The sequence below is a fragment of the Vombatus ursinus genome, unplaced genomic scaffold (assembly GCF_900497805.2).
Source record: "Vombatus ursinus unplaced genomic scaffold, bare-nosed wombat genome assembly UNPS02014792.1, whole genome shotgun sequence".
Classification (NCBI taxonomy): domain Eukaryota; kingdom Metazoa; phylum Chordata; class Mammalia; order Diprotodontia; family Vombatidae; genus Vombatus; species Vombatus ursinus.
In genome coordinates, this window is record NW_020954570.1 from 330,632 (window position 1) to 354,450 (window position 23,819).

Below are 23,819 nucleotides of genomic sequence, written 5' to 3' on the forward strand. Positions count from 1 at the left end.
TGTGCTGTAAGAAATGATGCATGTGATGACTACAGAGAAGCATGGAAAAATCTTTATAAACTGGTACATAAAGAAGCAGAGGTAAGAAAACAATATATACAGTAACTACAACAATGCAAGTTGAAAGAACAACTACACTCCAAAAATCCAAAGTAAATGTAACAAAAGTATAAAGATCAAGCAGAAATCAAAGGAAGGGATATTAAAGGATACTCCTCAACTCAATCCTTTGTGGAAGTAGGGGGTCCATAAATATTACACATTGCACATGTCTTCAGGATTTTTTTCTATGTATTGATTAGTTGTGTTGCTTTTTGTTCCTCACTAAAAAATACTATTTGTTATATAGTATGGCTTTCAGGAAGGGGAAGTAACACTTGGGATAATAACAATGATATAAGAAACAAGATATCAATAAAAAACTTATTTTAAAAATGTTTCTACTCTTACCCTTAAACTATAATATCTTCTCTCCTCTCTCTCTCTCTCCCCCCCTTTCCTCCCTATCTCCTTCCCTCCCTCTCTATAAGCCAAAGAACTTGACCTTGAAGATCAAATATTGTCATATAATTGCAGAATTACTGTTCTCTTGGAAAACATCAGAAAAAGATTAAATTTTAGAAAATAATATAAGAAAACTTCTCAGACATATTGGAATTAAAAATCAACAGGATCTATGTGATATTGGTAGTGAGGAATCTCAAGTTTAATAAACCCAGAAATGTAGCCACTGAGTTCCAAAACTACAGATCTTGACCATCTCTTTACCATGCTTTGTACATTCTGGTCATAAACCCCATCCTGGCTTCCCCTCTTTCCTTCCCTCCACACACACACATACTCTGGAACCCAGGACTCTACTCTAGAGATGTAGGCTTTTGGTAGGTGAGCTTTCATCTTATCTAGCTGGAACTAGGTCTTCCACTACTTCCCAGCCCACACCAAATCGCCACATCATTTAAGTCCCCTCATTCTACTCTTTTTCAGCTCCCTTTTATGTGCTATCTTGATCATTAAAATGAAAGCTCCCTGAAGACAATACTATCTCATTTGCTTGCATTTGTATCTCAAGCACTTAGCATTACCTTTAGAAAGTGCTAAAGAAAAATTCTGTATTTCAGAGCCTAGGGGAAAGTGGGCATATGTGGCAAAGGGTTATCTCAATAGTTCCTGGTAGCTGGGAGTCCTTTTCTCTCATTTGTGGGGTGTTCAAGAAGTTCTCCTTAAGCATGGTGAATATGTACCATATATCCTTGGCACTTGATACAAACACAAATACTACTTCTAGCTGATCCTGGGACATCATTAAGACACTGATGGTAAAATGAAAAGTCCAAATACTCTGGACCTTTGAAGCTGGCAAGGTCCTCCTCCAACCAAAGGGGGTAAGGAGACCCAGCCAAGACCAAAGTCAAAGTCTGTCTTTTCTCCTAGAGAGGAGCCTCCCAGCTAGAATTTCACACTCCAATTTCTGGAATTAATTCTTTCTCAACAAGTTTGACCATTTTAGAGACAATACTTGGGGATGCAGCCAAATTTCCTCAGCCTGTTGGAACATGACTTTTATATATAACATCATTCTAGTTCAACGACCCTTTAGTATTAGTCCAAGGCCTATGAGTGATTGAGTGAGTGAGACATGTTCTCATCTAGTTGAGGTATCAAGGCTAAAATGGGGTATGATGATTTAATCCAATCCTTATACTTACATACAAATACAAAATGCTTTTTACAAAAATGAAAGATGACAAGTAATTTGAGAGATAGTGATTGTTTATGGTGACTATTTAAATTAATTTACATATTTAGTGTTGTAGCAATCACATAATGAAATTATTTAACTAGAAAAAGTAGTAACAATTCATTTGGAGGCACAAAAGGCCTAGCTAGAAATAATGAAAAAAAGATGTAGAAATGAAGGTAGCCATTTCAGAGTATATCATAAAGCAGTAATTAAATCTATTTGGTACTGGGTGTATCAATATTTGGTATTGGGTATATCAATAGAAACATACGTGAGTCGAACAGATTAGATAACCAAAGCCCAAAAGAAATAAAACACAGTACTTAACTAAATCCAAGAACACAAAACATCATGGGAAGGATTCCCTATCAATAAGAAGTACTGGGGAAAGCTGGAATTAGTTTAATAGAAAATAGTATTAGTCTAGCATCTATACCACAGAATAAACTCCAAATGGATAAGCAATTAAATGAAAAAGTGATAGGTGAATGAAAGGTGCTTTTCAGATGTAGGAGAAAACTGATAATGACACAAGGACAGAAATCACAAAAGATAAAATAGACTATTTTGATTACTTGTAAGAGGCACTCTGGTGTATAGTGGATATAGTATATAGTGGATAAGGACCTATTCTCAGAGTCAGGGAGATCTGGGTTCAAGTTCCAGCCTCTGGCATATACTGGCTCTGTGTCTGGGCAAATCACTTAACCTCTCAGGGCCTCAGGAAATTCTTGAAGTATAAGTGGCAGGATAACAAAGAAGTGTAATTATCAATCCATCAACAAGCATTTATTTAATACATACTATTTGCCAAGCACTACATATGTGCTAGGTGCTAGGCATATAAAGATAAAATGCAAATAGTCCCTACCCTCTAGGAGCTTATATTCTAATGGGGAAGGATTCATACACATATATAAGTATATGTAAAATGCACACAAAGAAGAAGCAAGAAAACCTAGATGGGAGTTTGGGGAGACAAAGGTCTTAATAGTCAAGAGATAAAGAAATATCTCAAATAGAAGGTGGTGCTTGAGCTAAATCTTTAAGGAGAGCATAGATTCCAGATGGTGAGGGTAAGAAAGGAAAACATTGTAGTAATGAAGAAAAATATGTGCAAATGCACTGAGACAGATTATATGTCTTATATGAGGAATAGCAAGAAATCCAACTTGGATGGACCATAGAGGAAATCATATGCATTAAGTCTGAAGCAATTGCTGGGTGAGTGGAGAGAAGAGGTAGGTAGTAAGAGCCATAGAGATAAAAATGAATTGGTAAACTCGTCATTTCCCACCTTGCTGTATTCCTTGAGACTGTCCTTCCCTTATGCCTGACCCTAAGAACCTCATCACCCTGCAAGATGGCCTCAGATGTGGTATTCTCACCTCCTCAATATCCTCTACTCCTGACTGGATGGTGGAGGGATGAGCCCCTCTAGAACCTCCATTTAAGGTGTCTTCCTGGGACGGTTTTTTTTTCTTCATTTCCAATCCAGCTACACTCTTCTGATCTTCTTCATCACGCTCTTTTCAACTTCCTTTTGCATGTTTTCTTCTCTCATTAGATTGGGAGCACCCTGAATACTATCTTTCTTTTTCATATTTGTATATTCAGTGCTCAGCACAGGTCTGGCACACAGTAGGCACTTCATAAATGTCTACTGACTGACTACTTGGCTATGTGGGGTAAGTAAAGAATAAGAAGTTGAAGATGGCACAAAGATTTTGAAGCTGGGTGAATGTAAAGATTGTGAAATCCCTGACAAAGGAAAGTTTGGAAGATGGGTAGGTTTAGGGGGAAAGATCAATTTTCAGATTTAAGCAAGTTGAATTTTAGATGTCTATGGGACATCTAGTGTCATCTATCCAATAGTCAATTGGTAATGTAGGACTAGAGCTCACAAGGGATACTAAGGCTAGAAATAATAGTTCTCAGAGTCAACTACAAAGATATGATAATAAATCCAAGGGGGCTGATGAAATCCCATGAAAGAATATAGGGATGTATTTTATGTATTCAAAAACATTCTCAGAAGGGGTCCATTTGCTTCACTAGGTCTGACTCATCAGTCGATCAAAGCGAACCACGATACAAAAAAAAGATTTAGAACTTCTGATCTAGCATAAGAAGGTGGTCAACAGTATCAAATGATGTAGACAGGCCAGGAAGGATAAGAACTGAAAAAAAGATCATTAGATTAGAAATTAGAAAATCATGCATAACACTGGAGAAACAATTTTAGTTGAATAGTAAGACCAGAAGTCAGGTATTAGAGGATTTAGAAGAAAGTAAGGAGTAAAGGACATGAAGGCAATGGGTATAGACAGCTTTTTCAGTGAGTTTGCTTGAAAAAGGAAGGATGCAGTAAGAGTTTTTTAAAAATTTAGAAACACGGCTGTATTTGTAGACATTAAGTGGAAGAATCAATAGGTAGGAAAAGACAATATGAGAGAGAGGTGTGATCAAAGTGGTAGCAAGATGACAGAGAAGAGGGGAGGGGATGGGTTTAAAGGTATAAGTAGAAGGGTTGCCTCTAATGAAGACAAGAGTTCCTTCTAATAAGGAGATAATGATATTGAAGAGAAGAAGAGCTCACAGTAAATGGTCTCAATTTTCTCAGTAAAGTATAAAGTCAAGTCCTCATGTGAGAGAGGAAGGATGTGCTATCAGAAGTGTGAGAAGAAGCTGAAACAGCCACTGTGGAAAATGGGATGGAAATATCCATTTGAGAGGAAGAAAGGGATTGCTTTGATACAGTACTACAGCCCAGTTGAGATTAGATCATGCAACTTTGTAGTGGACCAAGTCAACAAGATGGTGTGACTTCTTGTAGCTCTGTTTAATAGGAAGTGAATGGAAGCAAATGCAGATGGCGGGCATAATCCAGTGTTGGGGTTTGTCAAAGCATGAGTGGTAACAGAATGAGGAACAAAGGTAGGAGATAGCATAGTTATGAAAATTAAAGGGAGGGGGCAGGAGGTGTAGCATGGAGGATATTCAAGAGATGGCCAGGAAATAAAAATTAGGCCTTGCTGGAGCAGACCTTCTTAACATAGTGGTTATCAGTATAGTGAGGCCCCGGGTGGCAGTTCTAGAAATAAGAGAGTTAAGCCTTCCAGGGCATGGTCTGTGGTCTGAGCAGCAAGGTGTCTAGAGAGGAGATGACCAGGGAGTAAAGTAAGTGATATGAGAATAAAAAAAACAGTAGTGAAATTTTTAAGTTGCATTAAGAAGGGTAACAGTGTCTAGGATAATGGATATGATAGTGCCACTATACCAGGACAGACAACATGTGGAGTACTATCTTTAATTCTGGGTGTTGTTTTTTAGGGAGGGCACTGTGTTATGAACATCAAAAAGTTTATAAAACAGAAGAAATACTTGCTTGACCCTAGAGAAAAGAACTAGGAGCAATGAGTAGAAGTTGCAGAAAGGCAAATTAGAGTTATTCAAAACTAGAAGAGGTTGTCTTGAGGAGTAATGGAGGTCTTCATGAAAAGGCTAGAGAATTACTTGTTCAGTGTTCAGGGGGAATTTCTGTTCATATAAGGGTTGAACCAAATTGACGTGGAGATTCTTTTCAAGTCTGAGATTCTATGATCCATAACTCTTTGCAATTTGGTCTGCAACTCCAGCATTACACTAAAGTTGCTCTCTCCAAGGTTGCCAAAGATTTCTTAACTGCCGTTTCTCAGTCCTCTCCCTATCTGATCTCCACAATAACTAGTAGTGTCAACCACTGGTAGATATGCTTGCAGATCTTGGTTTTTGGGACAATGTTCTCTCATGGTCTTATCGTCATCAATCCTCTTTGCTGAATCAATTAGTCCATCAATTGACAAGTATTTATTAAGAACTACTATATGTCAGGCACTGTGCTAAGTACTAGAAATACAAATTTAATAAATGAAATAATCCCTACTCAAAAAGAGACAGCTAGATGGCACATGTATAGAACACTGGGCTTGGAGTCAGAAAGACCTGAGTTCAAATCCTACCTCAGACACTAAAGGGTTGGGATCAATAACCTCTAATATCCTATAAGGATATTACTTTCTAATGGGGGAGCCAACAAATACATGAGTACATACAGAATAATTATTAAAAGTTAGAAATATGAGGTAGTAGACTACAATGCAGTTTGAGAGGCAAGGCAGTAGTAGTTGGGGGAAGATCAAGAAAGGGCTCATGTAGAACTTGATGCTTGTTATGTTTTGAAGGAAGAGAGAAATTCTATAAAGTGGGGGTGAAGAGTGAGAATATTTCAGGAATAAGGAATAACTTTTCAAAAGCATGGAGATAGGCAATAAAATATAATGTATGAGAAACAGAGAGATGAGTTTGGAATAATTTGAAGTGTGTGAGAGGAAGAGTAATGCAAAATTGGCCTATCAAAATAGGTTGGGGAAAGATTGTGAATGGTCTTAAAAGCTAAACAGAGGGATTTATATTTTACCGTGGAGTTAATAGGGAGCTAATAAATTGAACGGGAAGTAAGATGGTCAGATTTTGCCTAAGGAAAACTATTTTGGCAGCACTATGGAGGATGGGCTAGAATAGGGGGTGAGTTGAGACAGAGAGAATAATTAGGATGTTTGAAATAATCTAGGTAAGAGTTTATGAGGACCTGAACTAACTAAGGTAGTAGTTGTGGGAGAAGGGGTCATATAATAGAGATGTGGAGGTAGAAATGTCAATTTGGCAACTTCTTAGATGTGAGGGGTGAATAAGAATGAAGAATCAAAGACTAACACTGGGGTTATGAACCTAGCAGACTTACAAGAATCGTGGCTCCTTGACAGAAATAGGGAAGTTTGAAAAGACAAGTGGGGGTGCGAGGAGGTAGAAAGGCAGGCAAGATAATTTCTGTTTTGGACATGTTCAGTTTGAGATGTCTATGGAAAATCCAGCTTGATATTCCACTGGCAATTGATGATGAAGGACCAAAGCTCAGAGGAGAGACCGGGGCTGGATATATAGATTTTTGATAACTGGAACAGAGATTATAATTAGACTCATGGGAGCCGATAAGGTCAACAAATACTAAAAAGAAAAAAGAGAAGGGAGGCTAGAAAAAAAACAAAACCCTGATTAGATAAGTAGGAGGAGAATCAGATGAATGTAACGTTGCAAAAGCCTAAAGAGAAGAGAATAGCCAATAGTGTTAAAAGCAACAAATAATAAGGACAAGTTTTGGGGGAAAAAGACCATCAGATTTGGCAGTTAAGGGGTTATTGGTAACTTTGGAGAAAACAGTTTCAATTGAGTAATAAGGGTTGAAGCTATACTGCAAAGAATTGAGAAGTAACTGGGAAGAGATGAAGAAAAGACAGCAAGTACAGGCAGATTTTTCAAGGAGTTTTGGCTTGAGAAAGGGAGGAAAGATATAATATGACAGCTTAAAGGATGGGAGGATCTAATGAAGGGGTTTTTTTTTTTAAGGATGGGGAGACGTGGGTATGTTTAAAGTAAGTAGGGAAGGGGAGAGGGAGACAGAGACAGTGAGACATATAGACAGAAAGAAAAAAACAGAAAAAAAGAGAATGAAAGAATGAATTAAAACTGCAATTACTGGAGAACACAGGAAACAGTGGGATCAAGGGTACAAACAGAAGATTTATATTTGGCAAGGGGAAAAGCAACCTCTGTCAGTGTGAGGGAAAGAAAGAGAGAATGGGAGATGACGAGATGTTTTGAAATGAAGAGAACAGGATAACTAGAAATCCAAATGGACTCAATTTTTATCAGTAAAGTAAGAGCTGAGGTCCTCAGCTGAGTAAGGTGAGAGAAGAGGATTGTGAGAGACTTGGGAAGAAATGAAAACATTCTGAATAGTTTCTGTGTGGTTTGAGAGGGAATCAATTAGAGAACAACAAAAGGATTCCCTTGCAACAGTAAGGGCCCAGTTGAAGTTAGATCACATGAATCTGTAACACATCTATCTAGCCAGTACAGTTGTGTGCAGCTGTATGAGTCAGGTCAGAGAAGGCAGACGCTGGGAAGAATTCAGGGGTGAAGTCTGATCAGTGGTGAATGGCAACAGGATAAGGGGTTGAGAACAAAGGACAATGTAAAGGAGAACTGACTAACTACAGGGTCAAGATTAGAGAGGGAGGCAAATAAAGATGGAGTGTGTACTGAGGCGGGGGAGCAATCACAGGTGTCAATGCTGTGCCATGTTGTGCACCACAACCTGGTTCTTCTCCAAGTCTCTATCCCGGACCCTCTTCTGTCCTGGCCTGTCCTTTCCTTTCTTTCTCCCTTCACCTCTCTTCTTTATAGTCTCTCAATGATCTCATCAGTTTCCATGAGTTCAATCATTTCAGTGCAGATTACTCCCAGTCCTATATATACACTCTTTAGTTCTCTCCTAACTCTAGATCCACATTAACAATTGTCTGCTGAGATATCTCTATTTGGATGTACTATAGATATTTCAAACCCAACATTTCCCAAATGGAATTCATTCCCATGCCCTATTCACAGTCTCTTCAACTAACGTTTCCTCCAAATGTCTTTATTTCTATTGAGAGCACCACTAACTTTCAAGTCACTCTACCTTAGCAAGCTCAGAATAACCCTTGACTTTCTGTTCTGCTTTACTCCCTACATGTTATCATTTATCTGGACTTGTCAGTTCTGCTTCCACAAGATCCCTTGCAACTATTCCTTTTATTTTCTAACCATATAGCCAATACTCAAGTTCAAGCCCTTATATCTTGCCTGAGCTACTATAACTGTCTTCTACATGAACTCCTTCCTTCAGACTCTCCCATCTCCAAACCATTCTCCACTCAGTTGCCAAAATAATCTAAGGCAGATGTTTGATATTGTCACTTCCCTGCTTAAAATTTTCAGTGGTTCCAAAGAGACTTTAAATGTGAGGCTGTGGAGACTGCATCATATCTCAGAGACATAGGGAATCACACCATATATTCAATTTGTTGTCAAGTTTTGTTATCTCTTCCTTTACATGTCTCATATTATCCCTTTATCTCAACTCACACAGTTACTAACATGTTACAGGCCATTATGATGTTTAACTAGTTGATTGCAATGACCTTCTAATTGATCTCCCTGCCTCAAATCTGTCCCAATTCCAATCTGTCCTCCATTCAGCTGTCAAAGTGATTTTCCTAAGTATAGATCTGACCATATCGGCCCTCTTACACACACACAAACACACACACACACACACACACATGCACACACCCAGTAAAATCCAATGGCTCCCTATTACCTATAGGATCGAACATGAACTTCTCACCTAGGCCTGTAATGCTCTCTCTCATAATCTCCACCTTTTGGCTTCCCTGGCTTCCTTCAAGTTTCAGCTAAAATCTCACCTTCTATATGAAGCCACTTAATGCTAGTTATCTAGTATCCCTCTATTGATTATCTCCAATTTATCCAATATATATCTTGTAGTTGTTTGCATGCTGTCTCCCTTATTAAACTGTGAACTCCTTCAGAACAGGGACTGTCTTCTGGCTTTCTTTATATTCTCGGTGCTTAGCACAGTGCCTGGTACATAGTAAATACTTATAAGACTGACTAATTGCTGTTCATTTTCGTAGGCTAAAATGTAGAAAACCTGGTCAGAGGAGAATAATCCCATTTTGAAAACCTACTCTCTTGCATTACTACTCTCAACTTGATGCTCTATAATATGGCTTTGGCAATATTACCTAACAACAAAGGTATGCTTCTAAAAAGAAGAAAGGTAAATTAAAAAAAACTAATCAAAATAGATTTCTACATAAATTGGGTAGATCTTGAGCTCTAGAAATATCCTGAAAAGATAGGTTCCTCACTGATGCTGAAGAAATATTTTAAAAATGAATTACCTTTTGATGTTCTATTGTATTTGAAGACGTACAACCTGCAATGCAGGGAGAGAAATACTGGAGACTGTCTCTTCCACAGACAGGATAATAAAATGAGCGAGAGCAATTACACTTCAAATTACAAGGGGCTGTGATGTTTCCTATGCTTTCTGCTCTGTAAGAAACAAATTGAATCTCTGTTTTATAAGTTAATGGTCACTTTAAAATGTAGGTGTCCATCTAAAAATGAGATCACTACAGAACAGTCATGCTTTTACTGTAAGGATTTCTATTAATAAGCTTGACATTACTCTAAAGAAAAAAAGATTTGTTTGCATTTTATTTATTGGATACATAGAATATTTTAATTAATAAAAAGGGTTGCATAATCAGGCTGTAGCATATGGTAGAGTAAAGGCACTGGCTCTGGAGTTAGAGGACCTGAATTCAAATTTTATCTCTGATAATTACCTATATAACTTTGACAAAGCCATTTAACTTCTCTGTACTTCAGTTTCTTTAGTAAGAGATTGGATTAGACAGTCTCTTAGGTAACTTCTGATTTTAGATCTAACATTCTCTAATTAAATTAATGATCAATCATTCAATCAAGAAGAATTTGCTAAGCATCTGCTATGTGCCAGGCACTGTGCTAGATAATAGGGATGGAAAGACAAAAGGGAAATATCCCTTGAATCGAAGGAACTTATATTCTAATGGAAGTGATGACATGTATGTTATTTAGGAATATACAAAATAGATAAAAGGTAACTTTGAGGGGGTAGTTATTAGCAATTGGGTACGTATGTAGGACAGGGGAAAAGAGTCTTAGAAATGAGAGATTTCAAGAGGTAGAAAGTATTCTAGGCAGAGTGGACAGTCATTACAAAGATTCAGAAATGAGAGTCCAGGTACTATGGTTTAAGAAGATCAAAAATGCCAGTTTGTCAGGAATTACTTTATTAAAATAACAGAGTTCATTTGGAGGAATGAAAGGTCAAGAATCTAAACAAAAATAATGAAAAAAATAGGAAGGAAAGGGGCTTTGTAATACCAAATCTGAAACTATCCTACAAAGTTATAATCTTCAAAACAATTTTGTTCTGGGTAAGAAATAGGTAGGTTGATCAGTGGAACAAATTAGGTACACAATATACAGAATATATGGAAACAAACAAGTACAATAGCTTCGTGTTTCCTATTCCCAGATATTTTCTATTCTCCAAATACCATGTATTGGAGCAAGAACTTACCATTCAATAAATACTATTGGAAAAACTACAAAGTAGTCTGGCATAAACTAGGTATAACCCATCAGCTCTCTAGGTATCTTAAAACAAGCTTCAAATGAGTACATGACTTGGACATAAAAGGTGACATCATAAACAAATTAGAAGTGTAAGGAAGAAATAATCAGTCATATCTATGAATTAGGGAAAAGTTCATGACCAATCAGGAAATAGGACTACAGAAGGTAAAATGGAAAATTTTTGATTATATAAAAAAAAACAGGGAGAGATACAGAAATCCTATTAAAAATAACTAAAGGACATACAAAATATTTAGTAATATAGCTATCAAGTCATATTTAGGGATTGCATGAATCTAACTACAAAATGTTTCAAATAAATATAGATCTAAATACTTGTAGAACTATTAATTGCACATGGGTAGGTTGGGCCAATATTAAAAAAATGACAACACTCCTAAACTAACTTACTTATTCAGTGCCAGGCCAATCAAGATACTAATGGATCGCTTTATAGGGCTAGAAAAATAATAAAGTTCCTGTGGTAAAATAAAGGATCAAGAATCTCAAGGGAAGCAAGGAAAAAACAGTAGGAAAGAGGTCTAGCAGTACCAGATCTCAAACTATTCTTCAAAGTAGTAATCGTTAAAATGATTTGGTACTAATTAATAAATACAAGTAGATCAATGGAACAAATTAGATGCATGACATAAAGAAGCAAACAGACACAGTTGCATACTGTTCAACAAATCCAAAGACCTCAGTTACTGGGGTAAGAACGCACTAGTTGGCGAAAACTGCTGAGAAAATTGGAAAGGAGTCAGGATGAAATTGGGTATAGAGCAATATTTCTATCTTTTGATAAGGCCTTAGAACCTCATGAGAGCCAAGAGAATGTACTAAGTAGCCTTAAAATGTCTGCAAGTAAAACTTGCCTTTTTATTATTGAAGCCGTCAAGAAACAAGTATTTGTTTAACCTTAACAAGAACAACACATAAACAACAACAACAAATGGATACACGACTTAAATATAAAAGGTGATATCCCAAGCAAATTAGAGGAAGAAGAAAAGAAATTACCTTTACAAAAAGATTTTCTCAAAACCTTTTTCAACATCTATTTATATAAAAATGTGGTTTAAATTATTTGTTATACTGTGGCTTATTCAGTTTCAGACTTTCTTGTATTGAACTAACCCTGCATTTCTGGTATAAATCCAATCTGGTCATAGTGTATAATCTTTCTAATATATTGATAGGGACAGAGTTCACAGCCAAACAAGAGATGGAGAGGTTCACAAGAGATCAAATAGACAATTTTGATTATATAAGATTAAAAAGCCTTTGTACAACCAAAACCAATGCAGTTAAAATTAGAAAAGAAACAAGTAACTAGGGAAAAAAAATCTTCACAGTATGTTTTTCCAATAATAGTGTCATAGCTAAGATATATAAGAAATGATTCAAATATATAAGAATGATAACCATTCCTCAATTGATAAATGGATTCAAAGCATATAACAGTCTTCAAATGAAGAAATACAAAGCTATCAGCAACGATATTAAAATACTTCACATAACTAATAGAGAATTGCAAATTAGAACAACTATGGTGTTTCATCTCACCACTTGTCAGATTGGCAAAGTTGACAAAAGAGGAAAATGACAAATTTTGGAGGGGCTGTGAGAAACAGGCTCACTCACTAATGCACTGTTGGTGGAGCTGCAATTTGGAAATATGCCCCAAAAGTCACTAAACTAGGTACACCTACTGACCCAGCTAGATCACTATTAGGATTATATCCCAAGAGATTAAAGAAATAAGAAAGGGAATCACAGGTACAAAAACATTTCTAAAAGCTTTTCTTGTGGTGGCAAAAAACCATAAACTAAAGGACTGCCCATCTAATGGGGAACGGCTAAACAAGTTACGGTGTATGAATGCAATGGAATATTACTGTGTCTTAAGAAATAATGAACAGTTTTAGAAGAAACTGGGAATACCACTATGAACTGATACAGAATGAAGTTACAAGAACTAGAAATAACAATCTATATAAGGACAATTATATTATAAAGAAAAATAAATTTGAAAGCTTTAGAACTCTGATTAATGCAATGATAAACCATGATTCCAAAGGATTAAAGATGAAACATGCTATCCACTTTCTGATAGACAAGTGATGGATTAAAAAATGAAGAATGATAGCCAAGGTGGGAATTTGTTTTGCTTGACTATGCATTATTTAGGTGGGTTTTCTTTTTCTTTTTACTGTTCAGTTGGAGAGGGAGAAGTGTGAAGAAAAGAAAACTGTTTAATTGGAAAAAACAATTTTTTTCAGTTATTGCAGCATCCAATTCTCTTTTGGTGTGTGTGTGTGAGTATGAGTGTGTGTGTGTGTGTGTATCTGTCTCTCTGTCTGTCTGTCTGTGGGTATCTGTGTACTGATCCCCTCTCTATCATGGAAACTTTGGTTCCATCCAATTCCCTCTGTATGCATACCTTTGTGGACATTACTGTATTGTGTGAATGACACTTAGGAATTCTTAGAACTAAATTTCTGAATATACATTAAATATTTGGTGGAACAAATTTCCCATTATTGATGAACAATTTGTTCATGTGTCTTGAAGTTAACATTTCTCCAAAGTAGCACAGAAGCACAGAATCACTGAATTTCAGACTTAGAAGAGACTTCCAATTCAGTCTAAACCTGAAAACCACCTAAAGAAAGCAATCACCTAGTCTGACCTGTACCTGAAAAATAAAATCCTCTATTACATACCTGACCAAGTAGATGTCCAGCTTTACTTGAAGATTTCCCATCAGGGGGAACTCATTACTTCCCAATGCAGTCCATTCCACTTTGGGGTAAGTCTAATTGTTAAGACTTTTTTTCTTAAAATCAAGGCTAAATTTCTTCTTTACAACTTCCACTCAATGTTCCTATGAAACAGAAGTCCTGCCCTCTGAGGCCAAAAACCAGTCTACTCATTTCTTTTCTTTCAAGTGCTTGAAGACAATTATCATATACCACAATATCTTATCTTCTCCAGATTAAACATCATCATTTTTTTCAACAAATCCTCACGACTATGAAAATCCTTTACCATTTACCAGAGCTCCTGGACCAAGAGACTTCAGAGGGTCCAGTGGGGAAAAAATTATATCTTTATTTTCACTAACTTTTAACTGTGATTCAGCATTTCCTTTGATTATGAATTCTGATTATGAATTTTAAATTTGATTACAATTTTTTATTATGAATTTCAAAAAAATTATTCTTCAATGACCATAGGTCTTACCCAACTGTCAACAGAGTCCATGAAACACAAAAAAGATTAATAATCCTTGCTCAAATCTAATGGTCTTTTTTCAATCCTTATCCTTGACCTTTTTTTGTAGCTTTTTTTGGCACTATACCCTCTTCTCTTTGAAACCCTCTTATCTCTAGGTTTCCATAACACTACTCTATCCTGATTTCCTTCCTATCTATCTCATAGATCTTCTTCTATTTTCTTTGCTAGATATTCATCCAAGTTATGTCCTTCCACTAACCGTGGGTATCCCCCGCTCAGGGGCTGTGTCCTGGGCCCTTTTCTCTTCTTTCTCTATATATTTCACTTGGTGATCTCATCAGCTGCCATGGTTTCAGTGATAATTTCTAAGCTGATTTTCAGATCTACTCAGCCAGCTCTAATTTCTCTCCTAACCTCCAGGTTTTCATCTCCAATCACCTATTAGACATCTCAAACTGGCTGTCCTGTTGACATCTTAAAATCAACATGTATAAAATTGAACTCATCATCTTTCCTCTCAAACCCTCCCCTCTTCCTAACTTTCCTATTACTGTCAATGGTTCCACCATCTTCCCAATCATTTAAATTCAGAACAGAGGTATCATCCTCTACTTTCATTCTCTTACCACCACCCTCCCTCCCAATATCTAGTCTTTTGCCATGTCCTGTCAATTTTACATTGGTAATATCACTCATCTACTCCACTTCTCTCCTCTGACACTGCCACCACTCTGGTGCAGGCCTTCATCACCTCATGACTGGACTACTGCAGTAGCTTTTATGGTTGATCTCTCTGCTTCAAGTCTGTCCCCACTTCGTTCCATCCCCTCATGCTTGGGCTAATGCCCAAACTTCTTGTTTGCCTCCTTGCCTCAAGTCTCCCCATTCAAGTTCATCCTCCATTTGGCTGTCAAATTAATCTTTCTAAAGCACAGGTCAGACTGTATTACTTCCCCCTCTTCAATAAATATCAGCGGCTCCCTAACACCTCTAAGAGCAAATATATAAAGACTCTGTTTGGAATTCAAAGTCTTTCATAATCTCACCCTCTCTAACCTAGTCAGTCTTCTTATACCTTTACTTCCTGCTCCCCTATGCCCTGTGATCCAGCGACACAGGCATTCTTGCTGTTTCTCACACAAGACAGTCTATATCTAGACTCTGAGAATTTTCACTAACTGTTCCCTATGTCTAAAATGCTCTCCCTCTTCATATCTACTTCCTGGATGCTCTTGCTTCCCTCAAGTTCAAGGTAAAATTCCATCTTCTATGATAACCCTTTCCTGATTTCTCCTTAATGCTAGTACCTCCACTCTGTTATCTCCAATTTGTCTTGTATATATCTTATTTACACATGGTTGTTTGCATGTTGTCTCCCCCATCATACATTAGAGTCCATGCTCCTTGAAAGTAGGAACTGTTTTTTGCCTTTCTTTGTACGCCCAATCACTTAGCACAGTGCCAGAACATAACAGGTGCTTAATAAAATGCATATTGACTGACTATCTGCTCTAGAGGCTCTCCAGTTTATCACTGGCTTTTCTAAAATACAGCCCTGTGAATAAATACAATATCTTACATGTGGTGTGACCAGGGCAGAGTACATCAGGACTGTCATCTCATATCCCTGGTTTCTATGGCTTTTTAAATGCAAGCAATGATCGTATTGACTTTCTTCACTGCTATAATCATTCAACTAAAACTCACAGGTTTTTTTTTTCCAAAGACATTACTATCTAGTAAGAGCTTCTTCATCTTGTACTTGTAAGGTTATTATTGGAACCAAAATATAAGGTTTATATATATATATATATATATAAAAATACATATATATATATATGTCTGTGTGTATATATATATACACACATATATATATCCCTACATTTGAATTTATCCTCTAAAAGGTATAAATTTTAACTTATTATCTTTGACCTAAAATTTTAGAATATCAAGAATTCTGAACAGTGCAAGGGAGAATATTCTAAGCTTGTATGTGAATGTTCTACAGAAAGTATAAATACTATAGCCTTTGGAGAAGGCAGTGAATGTACACCTTCAAATAAATTTCTTTTTTTTTTCCTTTTTTGGTAAAGCAATCAGGGTTAAGTGAATTGCCCAGGGTCACACAGCTAATAAGTGTCAGTAAGTGTCTGGGCTCACATTTGAACTCAGATCCTCCTGACTCCAAGGCCAGAGCTCTATCCACTGCACCACCTAGCTGCCCCACAAATAAATTTCTTGTTGGTGGGCTTTAGGAAATCCAAATTTTATATTATTATGGGATAATTAATTAATGATAACATTTCAGCTTGCTTTACAGTAGTCAGCTATTCCTCTCAGGTTTCTGTCATTTGCAAATATGATAAGCATTCTACATAGTACTTTGTTATACAATCTCCTGGAAGAGATGAGAAGGGATGAGTTCAAGGAAATAAGTAGAAACACTAGCCTTTGAGAGCAGAAGGGTCACACCTTCCTCAACAAATGGGGTGAAGGAAGGTATAAAAAGGTTTTGAGGTATACAAAAGGGAAAAGAAGGAACTCAGGATAAATGTTCTATTTCCATAGTTAAATAAGAGGAAAGGTCCTCTGCTGAGGGGGTAAGATGGGATACTGTAGGATACTTGAGAGAAGTTTCTAAACAGTTGCTAAGGGAACTACAATAGAAGGTAAATCAGGGAAGAATAAAAGGTCTGCTTGCAGTAATGAGACTAGAGAACTTCCAATTGTAGAAGGCCTAGTTGGCCCAATTGTGTGATTTCCTCCAGCACAGGTGAACAGGGTGGAGAAAAGGGATGATAGTAGTCACCAAGTAATGGATTTTAGCAAGGTATAACCAGTAGGTTAATGAATTCAACAGGACAGGCTATAACTGTGAAACCAGATAACTTGAGCCAAGTTTGAGAAGGAAGGAAAGGCCAGGGCAGGGGGCTATGGTCTGGAAGAGCACTGAATCTTGGAGGGACTGGTAGTTACGATGAGAATGATGAATTAGTTTAGAAAGAGTGCGAAGAATTTTTGATCATTGAAGTAGACTATAAGTGCTGGTGAGATCAAAAATCAAAAAATCTTGTATACAAATAAGATGGAATAAAGGTGTACATTATGAGAGTTGAGGCAGATGGGTGGTACAATGGATAGAGCACTGAACGTAGAGTCAGGCTTGAAGTCTTGAGTTCAAATATGGACTCAGACACTTATTAGCTATAGGATCTTGAGAAAGTCACTTAATTTCAGTTACTCAGCTTCAGTTTCCCCATCTATAAAATGGGGATAATAATAGCACCTATCTCCCAGAGTTGCTGTGAGGATAAAATGAGATATTTGTAAGGCACTTTACAAACCTTAAAGCTCTATTATTAACTATTATTGTTATGAAGAAAGTTGATGGATTGGAAGGATGGGATATCACTGAAGTCTCCAAGTATCAAAGGCAGGGAAGACAACACTAATACAATTCTTTCTTCTCCAAATTTTTATTGTACAATTAGTAAGTACCAAATTTAAATTGCTATGTTTGCTATTGTTACTGTCATTATCATTTTTAATATCCTCCAAATCTTCACAAATATTAGATTTGTCTTCATATGATTTTAAGCTCCTTGAAAGCAGCAGCCATGTCTTATGATTTACAGTGTTTCATATAGTATTGAACATATATAGTACCTACTTAGTAAATACTTGATGATGACTAATAAACATGTTTTTGGACTATGATGTTAAAATATCAAAAAAGATATTAAGATATATTTACCCTTTATATGGTTGAAAAACTCCAGCAAATGCCTCATTTGGACATTTCGTAAAAATTAGAGTCATAGTCAGCAAAAAAGATGCCATAGATGAAAGTACTGCAAATTTCATAGCTTCTTTACAAGACATTTTGAACCTGGAAACAATGACACCACCCAAAATCTGCCCAAGAGCTGCTCCTGGTACTAAAACAATCCCTAAAAAGAAGAAAGGCCCAAGAGTTAGAATATGAATGAGACACAGTCAATCACAGAGCAATTCACAATGATATTCAGAAAAAAAGCAAATCATTTGCTCAACTAGCTAGCAATGGCAGATCTTTCCCTCCTCCAAAAAGATAAGCAATAGAGTTGGAAAAGTAGAAGAAAAAAAGAAGAAAGGGGTGAAAGAGCAGAAGAAAGAAGAGGCAAAAAGAAAATGAAATGTGAGTAAGAGGAAAGTAAAAGCCAAGAGAGAAATTAGAAAAGTCATAGGAAAGGAAGTAGATTTTTTTTTAAAGGTAATTCTGGAGAGAAGAGGATTCTGGAGACTCCCTTCTGCTAAATTATATCTCTAAAAGAATCATCTATCAAAAGGCCAAATGCACCAAAACATCCAATAACCTGTCACTGCTAAGCAGAAGTTATAAAATAATAAAAAACCTTTAATTTGTGACAAAGATATTAAAGCTTAATGAAATTAGATATCAGTTACCTCATCTCTAAAAATGAGAAACTTAAACTATGACTTCTGGTATTCTTTCTTACTCCGACATTTGTTATTCAACTTTTACTTTTACTAATTTAACTTTGGTTCAAATTTTTTTTAAATTCAGACCTATGATTTCATTGATATCAAGAACTCTAGATGGGGAATTTCCCTCTATCAAAACAAATCAGCATCTACTATACAATTTAATGGTCTAAAAGAGCTCTCTGAGAGGTTAAGTGACTTGGCAAGGGTCACACAGCCAATCTGTATCAGAAATGGGACTTGAACCCAGGTTTTCCCTAATCAAAGGCCCAAGTTGGACTGTCTATCCACTATACCATGTTGCCTCTCCATTTCTGTTTTATAGAATCTTTTCTTTTATATGCTTAGAAATTTTGACAAGGGCCACATTAAAATATGTATAAACTAAAAGTTTTAGCAATAAAGATATTTAATATTAGCTTATGTTTTTAGGATTAAAGTTAAACCTAATGATGTTAATATAATGGGGAGGAAACCCTACCTCCAAGGGTAGCTGCATAGCTGGATGACTTTCCAAATTGTTTTTCTATATATTTAGGTAAAAAGGTAGCAAATCCAGTAGTAATCAAGGCTTCTGTGGTGGTGGATAGAACTAAACACATAAAGGCAGGATTCTTCAGCAAAATCTATAAGTAAAGTGTTTCGAGTTAGTGACTGAATTATTAGTGATTATATTTCATTAAAAGGATAATTTAACAACCAGAAAAGACACTTTTCAGCCATCACATGTTAAAAGTGCACAATTCCCCAACTGAAGACATGCACAGTAAATTTAAAAAAAAACCACTGATAAATAATATAAAGGCAGCTGGTATAGTACTGTGTTAGACTAGGAGTCAGGAAGTCCTGGGTTTGAATACTGCCTCAGACACTTACTACTTATATGATCCTGGGCAAGTCATTTAACCTCTCTAGATCCTTATTGATAAAATGAGGAGGATGGATTCAATAACTTCCAGGGTCCCTTCCAGAAAAAAATCTATAATCCTATTAATATGAAAAGGTATTAGCATATGCTTGACATGCTTTTTTATTGTTCATAATACCATTGTTGTTTGTGTGCTATGTGTTAGGTAGATGAGATAAAGAAAAAGTGGGCAAAGTACCAAACAGAACTCAAAGTACAGACTGATGAAGCATTATAAAGAAATAGTTCACTGAGTCTACTGGACTACATGAGGAGGTAAGATAGATTTTAAACAATCATATCAACCATTCATATGCAAATATACACAATATTTGAGAACAGTATGTTTCTTCATATGGATTAATTTTCCCATAATATTGCTAACATCATTAATTGTCTTAACAATTACTTACTCTTTTCCCTCCAATAGAAAATATGGCCTCTCTTCACAGTCTTAACTCAATTCAGCTATATGTTCTTCTCAACCTTTGAATCTGTTTTTCTTTTGCTCTACTAGTCAGGCACAGCCAATTCTTTTTGTTTGTTTGTTTTTGTTAATTGATTAATTAACTAAATTTTAGTTTTCAATGTTTGCTTTTATAAGATTTTGAGTTCTAAATTTTTCTCCACTTTCTCTTCCCCAAGACAGCATGCAATCTGATATAGGCTATACATGTATGATCATATTAAACATATTTCCACATTAGTCATGTTGTGAAAGAAGAATCAGAATAAAAGGGAAAAACCATGAGAAAGAAAAACAAATAAAAACAACAAAAAAAAGAGAAAATACTATGGTTCAATCTACATTCAGACTCCATAATTCTTTGTCTGGATGTGGATAGCATTTTCTATCTTGAGTCTTTTGGAACTGTTTTGATCACTGCATTGCTCAAGAGAGCTAAGACTAACAAAGTCAGTCATCACACAGTGTTGCTGTTATTGCCATCTCTTTAAACACTCTTTCATTGACAAGCTCCTAGACAGTATTGTCTATTCTCATTACATTCACTTCCTCATGAATCACTCACGATAATGTGGTTTCCAACTTCCATACTCAGTCAAAATTTCTCCAAAGCCCCAATTTTTTTGTTTTTATTTTATTGATAGCTTTTGTTTTTACATCACTTCCAAACATATTCCTCCCCTCCCAATTTTTCTAACAAAGAATTTATAAGAGATAGAAAAAGCAGTTCAGTAAAACCAACTCTTCAACTACATCTGGAAATATATGATCCACACTCATAGTGCCCCATTTCAAAGGAGGTGGGGGGGCTAATTTTCTCAGTTCATGGTCACCTATCTGCTAAATCTGATGGCCTTTTCCTTAATCTTTATTAGAACTTGCCTCCCTAAGGTTTCTTCTAGATATTCTCTCCTTCCTTGGCTTCTGTGATACTCTTCTTTTTATGTTTCTACCACCTTTCTCCTTTTTCTGGCTCATTATCACTTTCCCATTGGCTAAGTATGAAGGCTCCCTCAAGATACAGCTTTGTCCCCTTTCTTCTCTCCCTACAGGCTGTCTCTCTGCTCTCAGCCACTCCTGGGTTCAATAATCATTTCTAAGAAAATGACTCAAATTTGTATACCCAACCCTAATTGTACTAGAGAACTCTTGTACTCTAATACTGAATCATCAATGGCTTCTGAACATTACTATGTGAATGTCTCATTAGCCTCTAAAATTCAACATTTCAAAACTATAGCTCATCCTCTTCCATCTGTACCTGAACCTTGTCAACTTGATATATAATTCCAATTTAACTTCTCATACTTATTTGACATTACTCCCTTCATGCAGACAACATTCCAAGAAAACTCGACAATTAGGTGCTGGAATTCAGGATTCCAGTTTCCATGTCTGTGTACTTAGCAAAAAGAAAAAGAAGAAGAAAAGGATTATTTTGTTTCTATACAAGAGACTATTTAGCAAGAAGTGTTCAGGCATGTCCTGAAAAAGATAGATTGCTAAATGTCTATGTCCCTCCTGATTAGTATTCTCATTTATCCCTTTCCAAATCATTATCTACAGTTTCTAAATTGATATTCCTACACCACATATCTGACCATGTCATTCTCTAACTCAAAATTATTTAATAGTTCCCTCTAAGTTAGCAACAAACTTCACCCACAGAGAAATGCTCAAATCTGTTGACATTAAGTTCTGGTAGTTGTCTTGCCTTGGGGCCACCACTTTTGTTGAATGCGAATATTTAGTTTAATAAGGATAAGTCTATGATCAGTCCAGCACTCTGAGCCACACATCCCTTTCTCTCATATCCTGTCTGTCTCTTCTGCTTACAATTCCAATGTTTGCTGTGAGGGTGCATCCACAAAGTTTTACTACAATCAAGTAAATGGAAGGCAGTGTTGGTGACAAGAAGGTCATGAGATGCACACATTTCCAGTGGTAAGTAACTACAGCTGTTGCTGTTTCTGACTCCATTTCTCCCAAGGACTCCCTACCATGTCTGATAATCTGTGCCTACTCTGGCATTAAAGTCACCCAGAATTACAAGCTTGTCTTCTTTTGGTACATTGATAATGAGTATCTCCAGGTCTTCATAAAATTTTTCTTTGAGCTCATCAGGGTTCAACATGGGGAAGCATATGCACCAGTGATGGTGGTATGGCACTTTTCTACAAGTGGCAATCACATTGTCATGAGCCTGTTGTTCACTCCTTTTGGGAGGCATATAAGCTTATCCTTTTGAAAGGCTTGTTGACTAAATTAATTTTGACCACAAAACTTACTCCAGCTTCACAGTACTCTTCATCACAGTGGTCACTCTAGAAAAATGTGTATCTAGTTCTGACTTCAGTAAGCTGGCCCTCATTCGCCAGCCTTATTTCACTCAGGGCTGCTATTTGGATGCAATGCCTGCTGAATTCACTCACGAGGGCTATTCATCTTTCAGGTATACTGTATTTCATGTTGTCTATAAGTATGTGCACATTCCATGTACCAATGGTGAGTGGAATCATCTTTGCAAAAGTTTTTGTACATTTTTTTGTGTGTGTTTTGACCACAGGGTGGGATCCCTGCCTAACATGGTAAGCAGGACAGGGTTGGGTGAAGCAGGCAATTTTTAGGGCACCTTTTCTAGCCCCTTACTCATGCCAGGAGGTGAGCAATGTGCTCCTTTAAAAAAAAGGCTGTTCAGACACCCAGGGGGCTGCTGAATCCCACTGCTGCTTCAGTCCAGTGAGAAGATGACTCTTTGTCCTGAGTTTCCTGTATGCAAGGTTGTGACTATAGCTTCCAATGTATCCACACCTGCTGCTGTGTCACTTGCCTGTTGCCACAATACTTTGAGGTACTTAAAAATGCTAGAATAGTATGGGTGATGTTTTTTGACTCACACATAAATTGGATTCAAGTGAGGCAGAGTTCTGTGAAATTTTGGCTTCACTTTCACTCCAGAGTCATCAAAGTCTAGTGGCAAGATAAAAGTTAAGATGACCTATTTGATCTTTCCTCAGTCTTCTTTGCTGGATCCTCATCCAGGTTATGCCTGCTCAAGTGGGTGGATCCTTCAGGGTTCTGTCCTAGGTCCTCTTCTCTTTTCCCTCAATACTATTGTACTTGGTAATCTCATCAGCTCCCATGGATTCAATTACCATCTCTTTGCTGATGATTGTCAGATTTAGTTTATCCAGCCCTAACCTCTTTCTTGACCTCCAATCTTGTACCTTCAACTAAGATGGCCAAATTTGGATGTCTTAAACTCAATCAGGACAAAACTGAATTCATTATCTTTTCCCTTAAGCCTTCCCCTCTTCCAAACTTCTCTATTACTGTTAAGGGTAACACCATCCTCCCAGGTATTGTGTCAACTTCAATTCCTCACTCTTCTTCAGGTCACAATCCAATTTACTGACAAATCCTATTAATTTTTTCATGATAACAACTCTCATGTACATTCCTTTCTCTCTTCTGCTACTTTCACCAGCCTGACACAGGCCCACCTCAAGCCTAGACTATTACACCAGCCTTTGGTTTTTGTTTTTGTTTTTGTTTTTTGCTTTTTTGGTGAGGCAATTAGGGTTAAGTGACTTGCCCAGGGTCACACAGCTAGTAAGTGTCAAGTGTCTGAGGCCGGATTTGAAGTCAGGTCCTCCTGACTCCAAGGCCAGAGCTCTATCCACTGCGTCACCTAGTTGCCCTCTACACTAGCCTTTGGTTTGTCTCCCTTTCTCAAGTCTTTCCTCCTGCCAGTCCATCCTCCACTCAGCTGTAAAAAAGATCCTCCTAAAGCACAGGTCTGTCTGACCATATCACCCTCCTCTGCAATGAACTCCAGT

The 23,819-nt window shown here is 36.8% G+C and overlaps 1 protein-coding gene across 1 annotated transcript in view; it reads right to left on the reverse strand.

The window, feature by feature from the left end:
- Positions 1–23,819, reverse strand: part of LOC114048285 (solute carrier organic anion transporter family member 4C1-like) — a gene marked incomplete at its 3' end in the record, with an annotated part of 141,591 nt that overhangs the window by 33,116 nt on the left and 84,656 nt on the right. The window contains exons 8-10 of the mRNA XM_027869184.1: positions 19,089–19,233; positions 17,877–18,072; positions 9,595–9,748 (exon numbers count right to left, since the gene is read on the reverse strand). Coding sequence (XP_027724985.1) covers positions 9,595–9,748; positions 17,877–18,072; positions 19,089–19,233 — 495 coding nt within the window. The remainder of the gene's footprint in view (positions 1–9,594; positions 9,749–17,876; positions 18,073–19,088; positions 19,234–23,819) is intronic.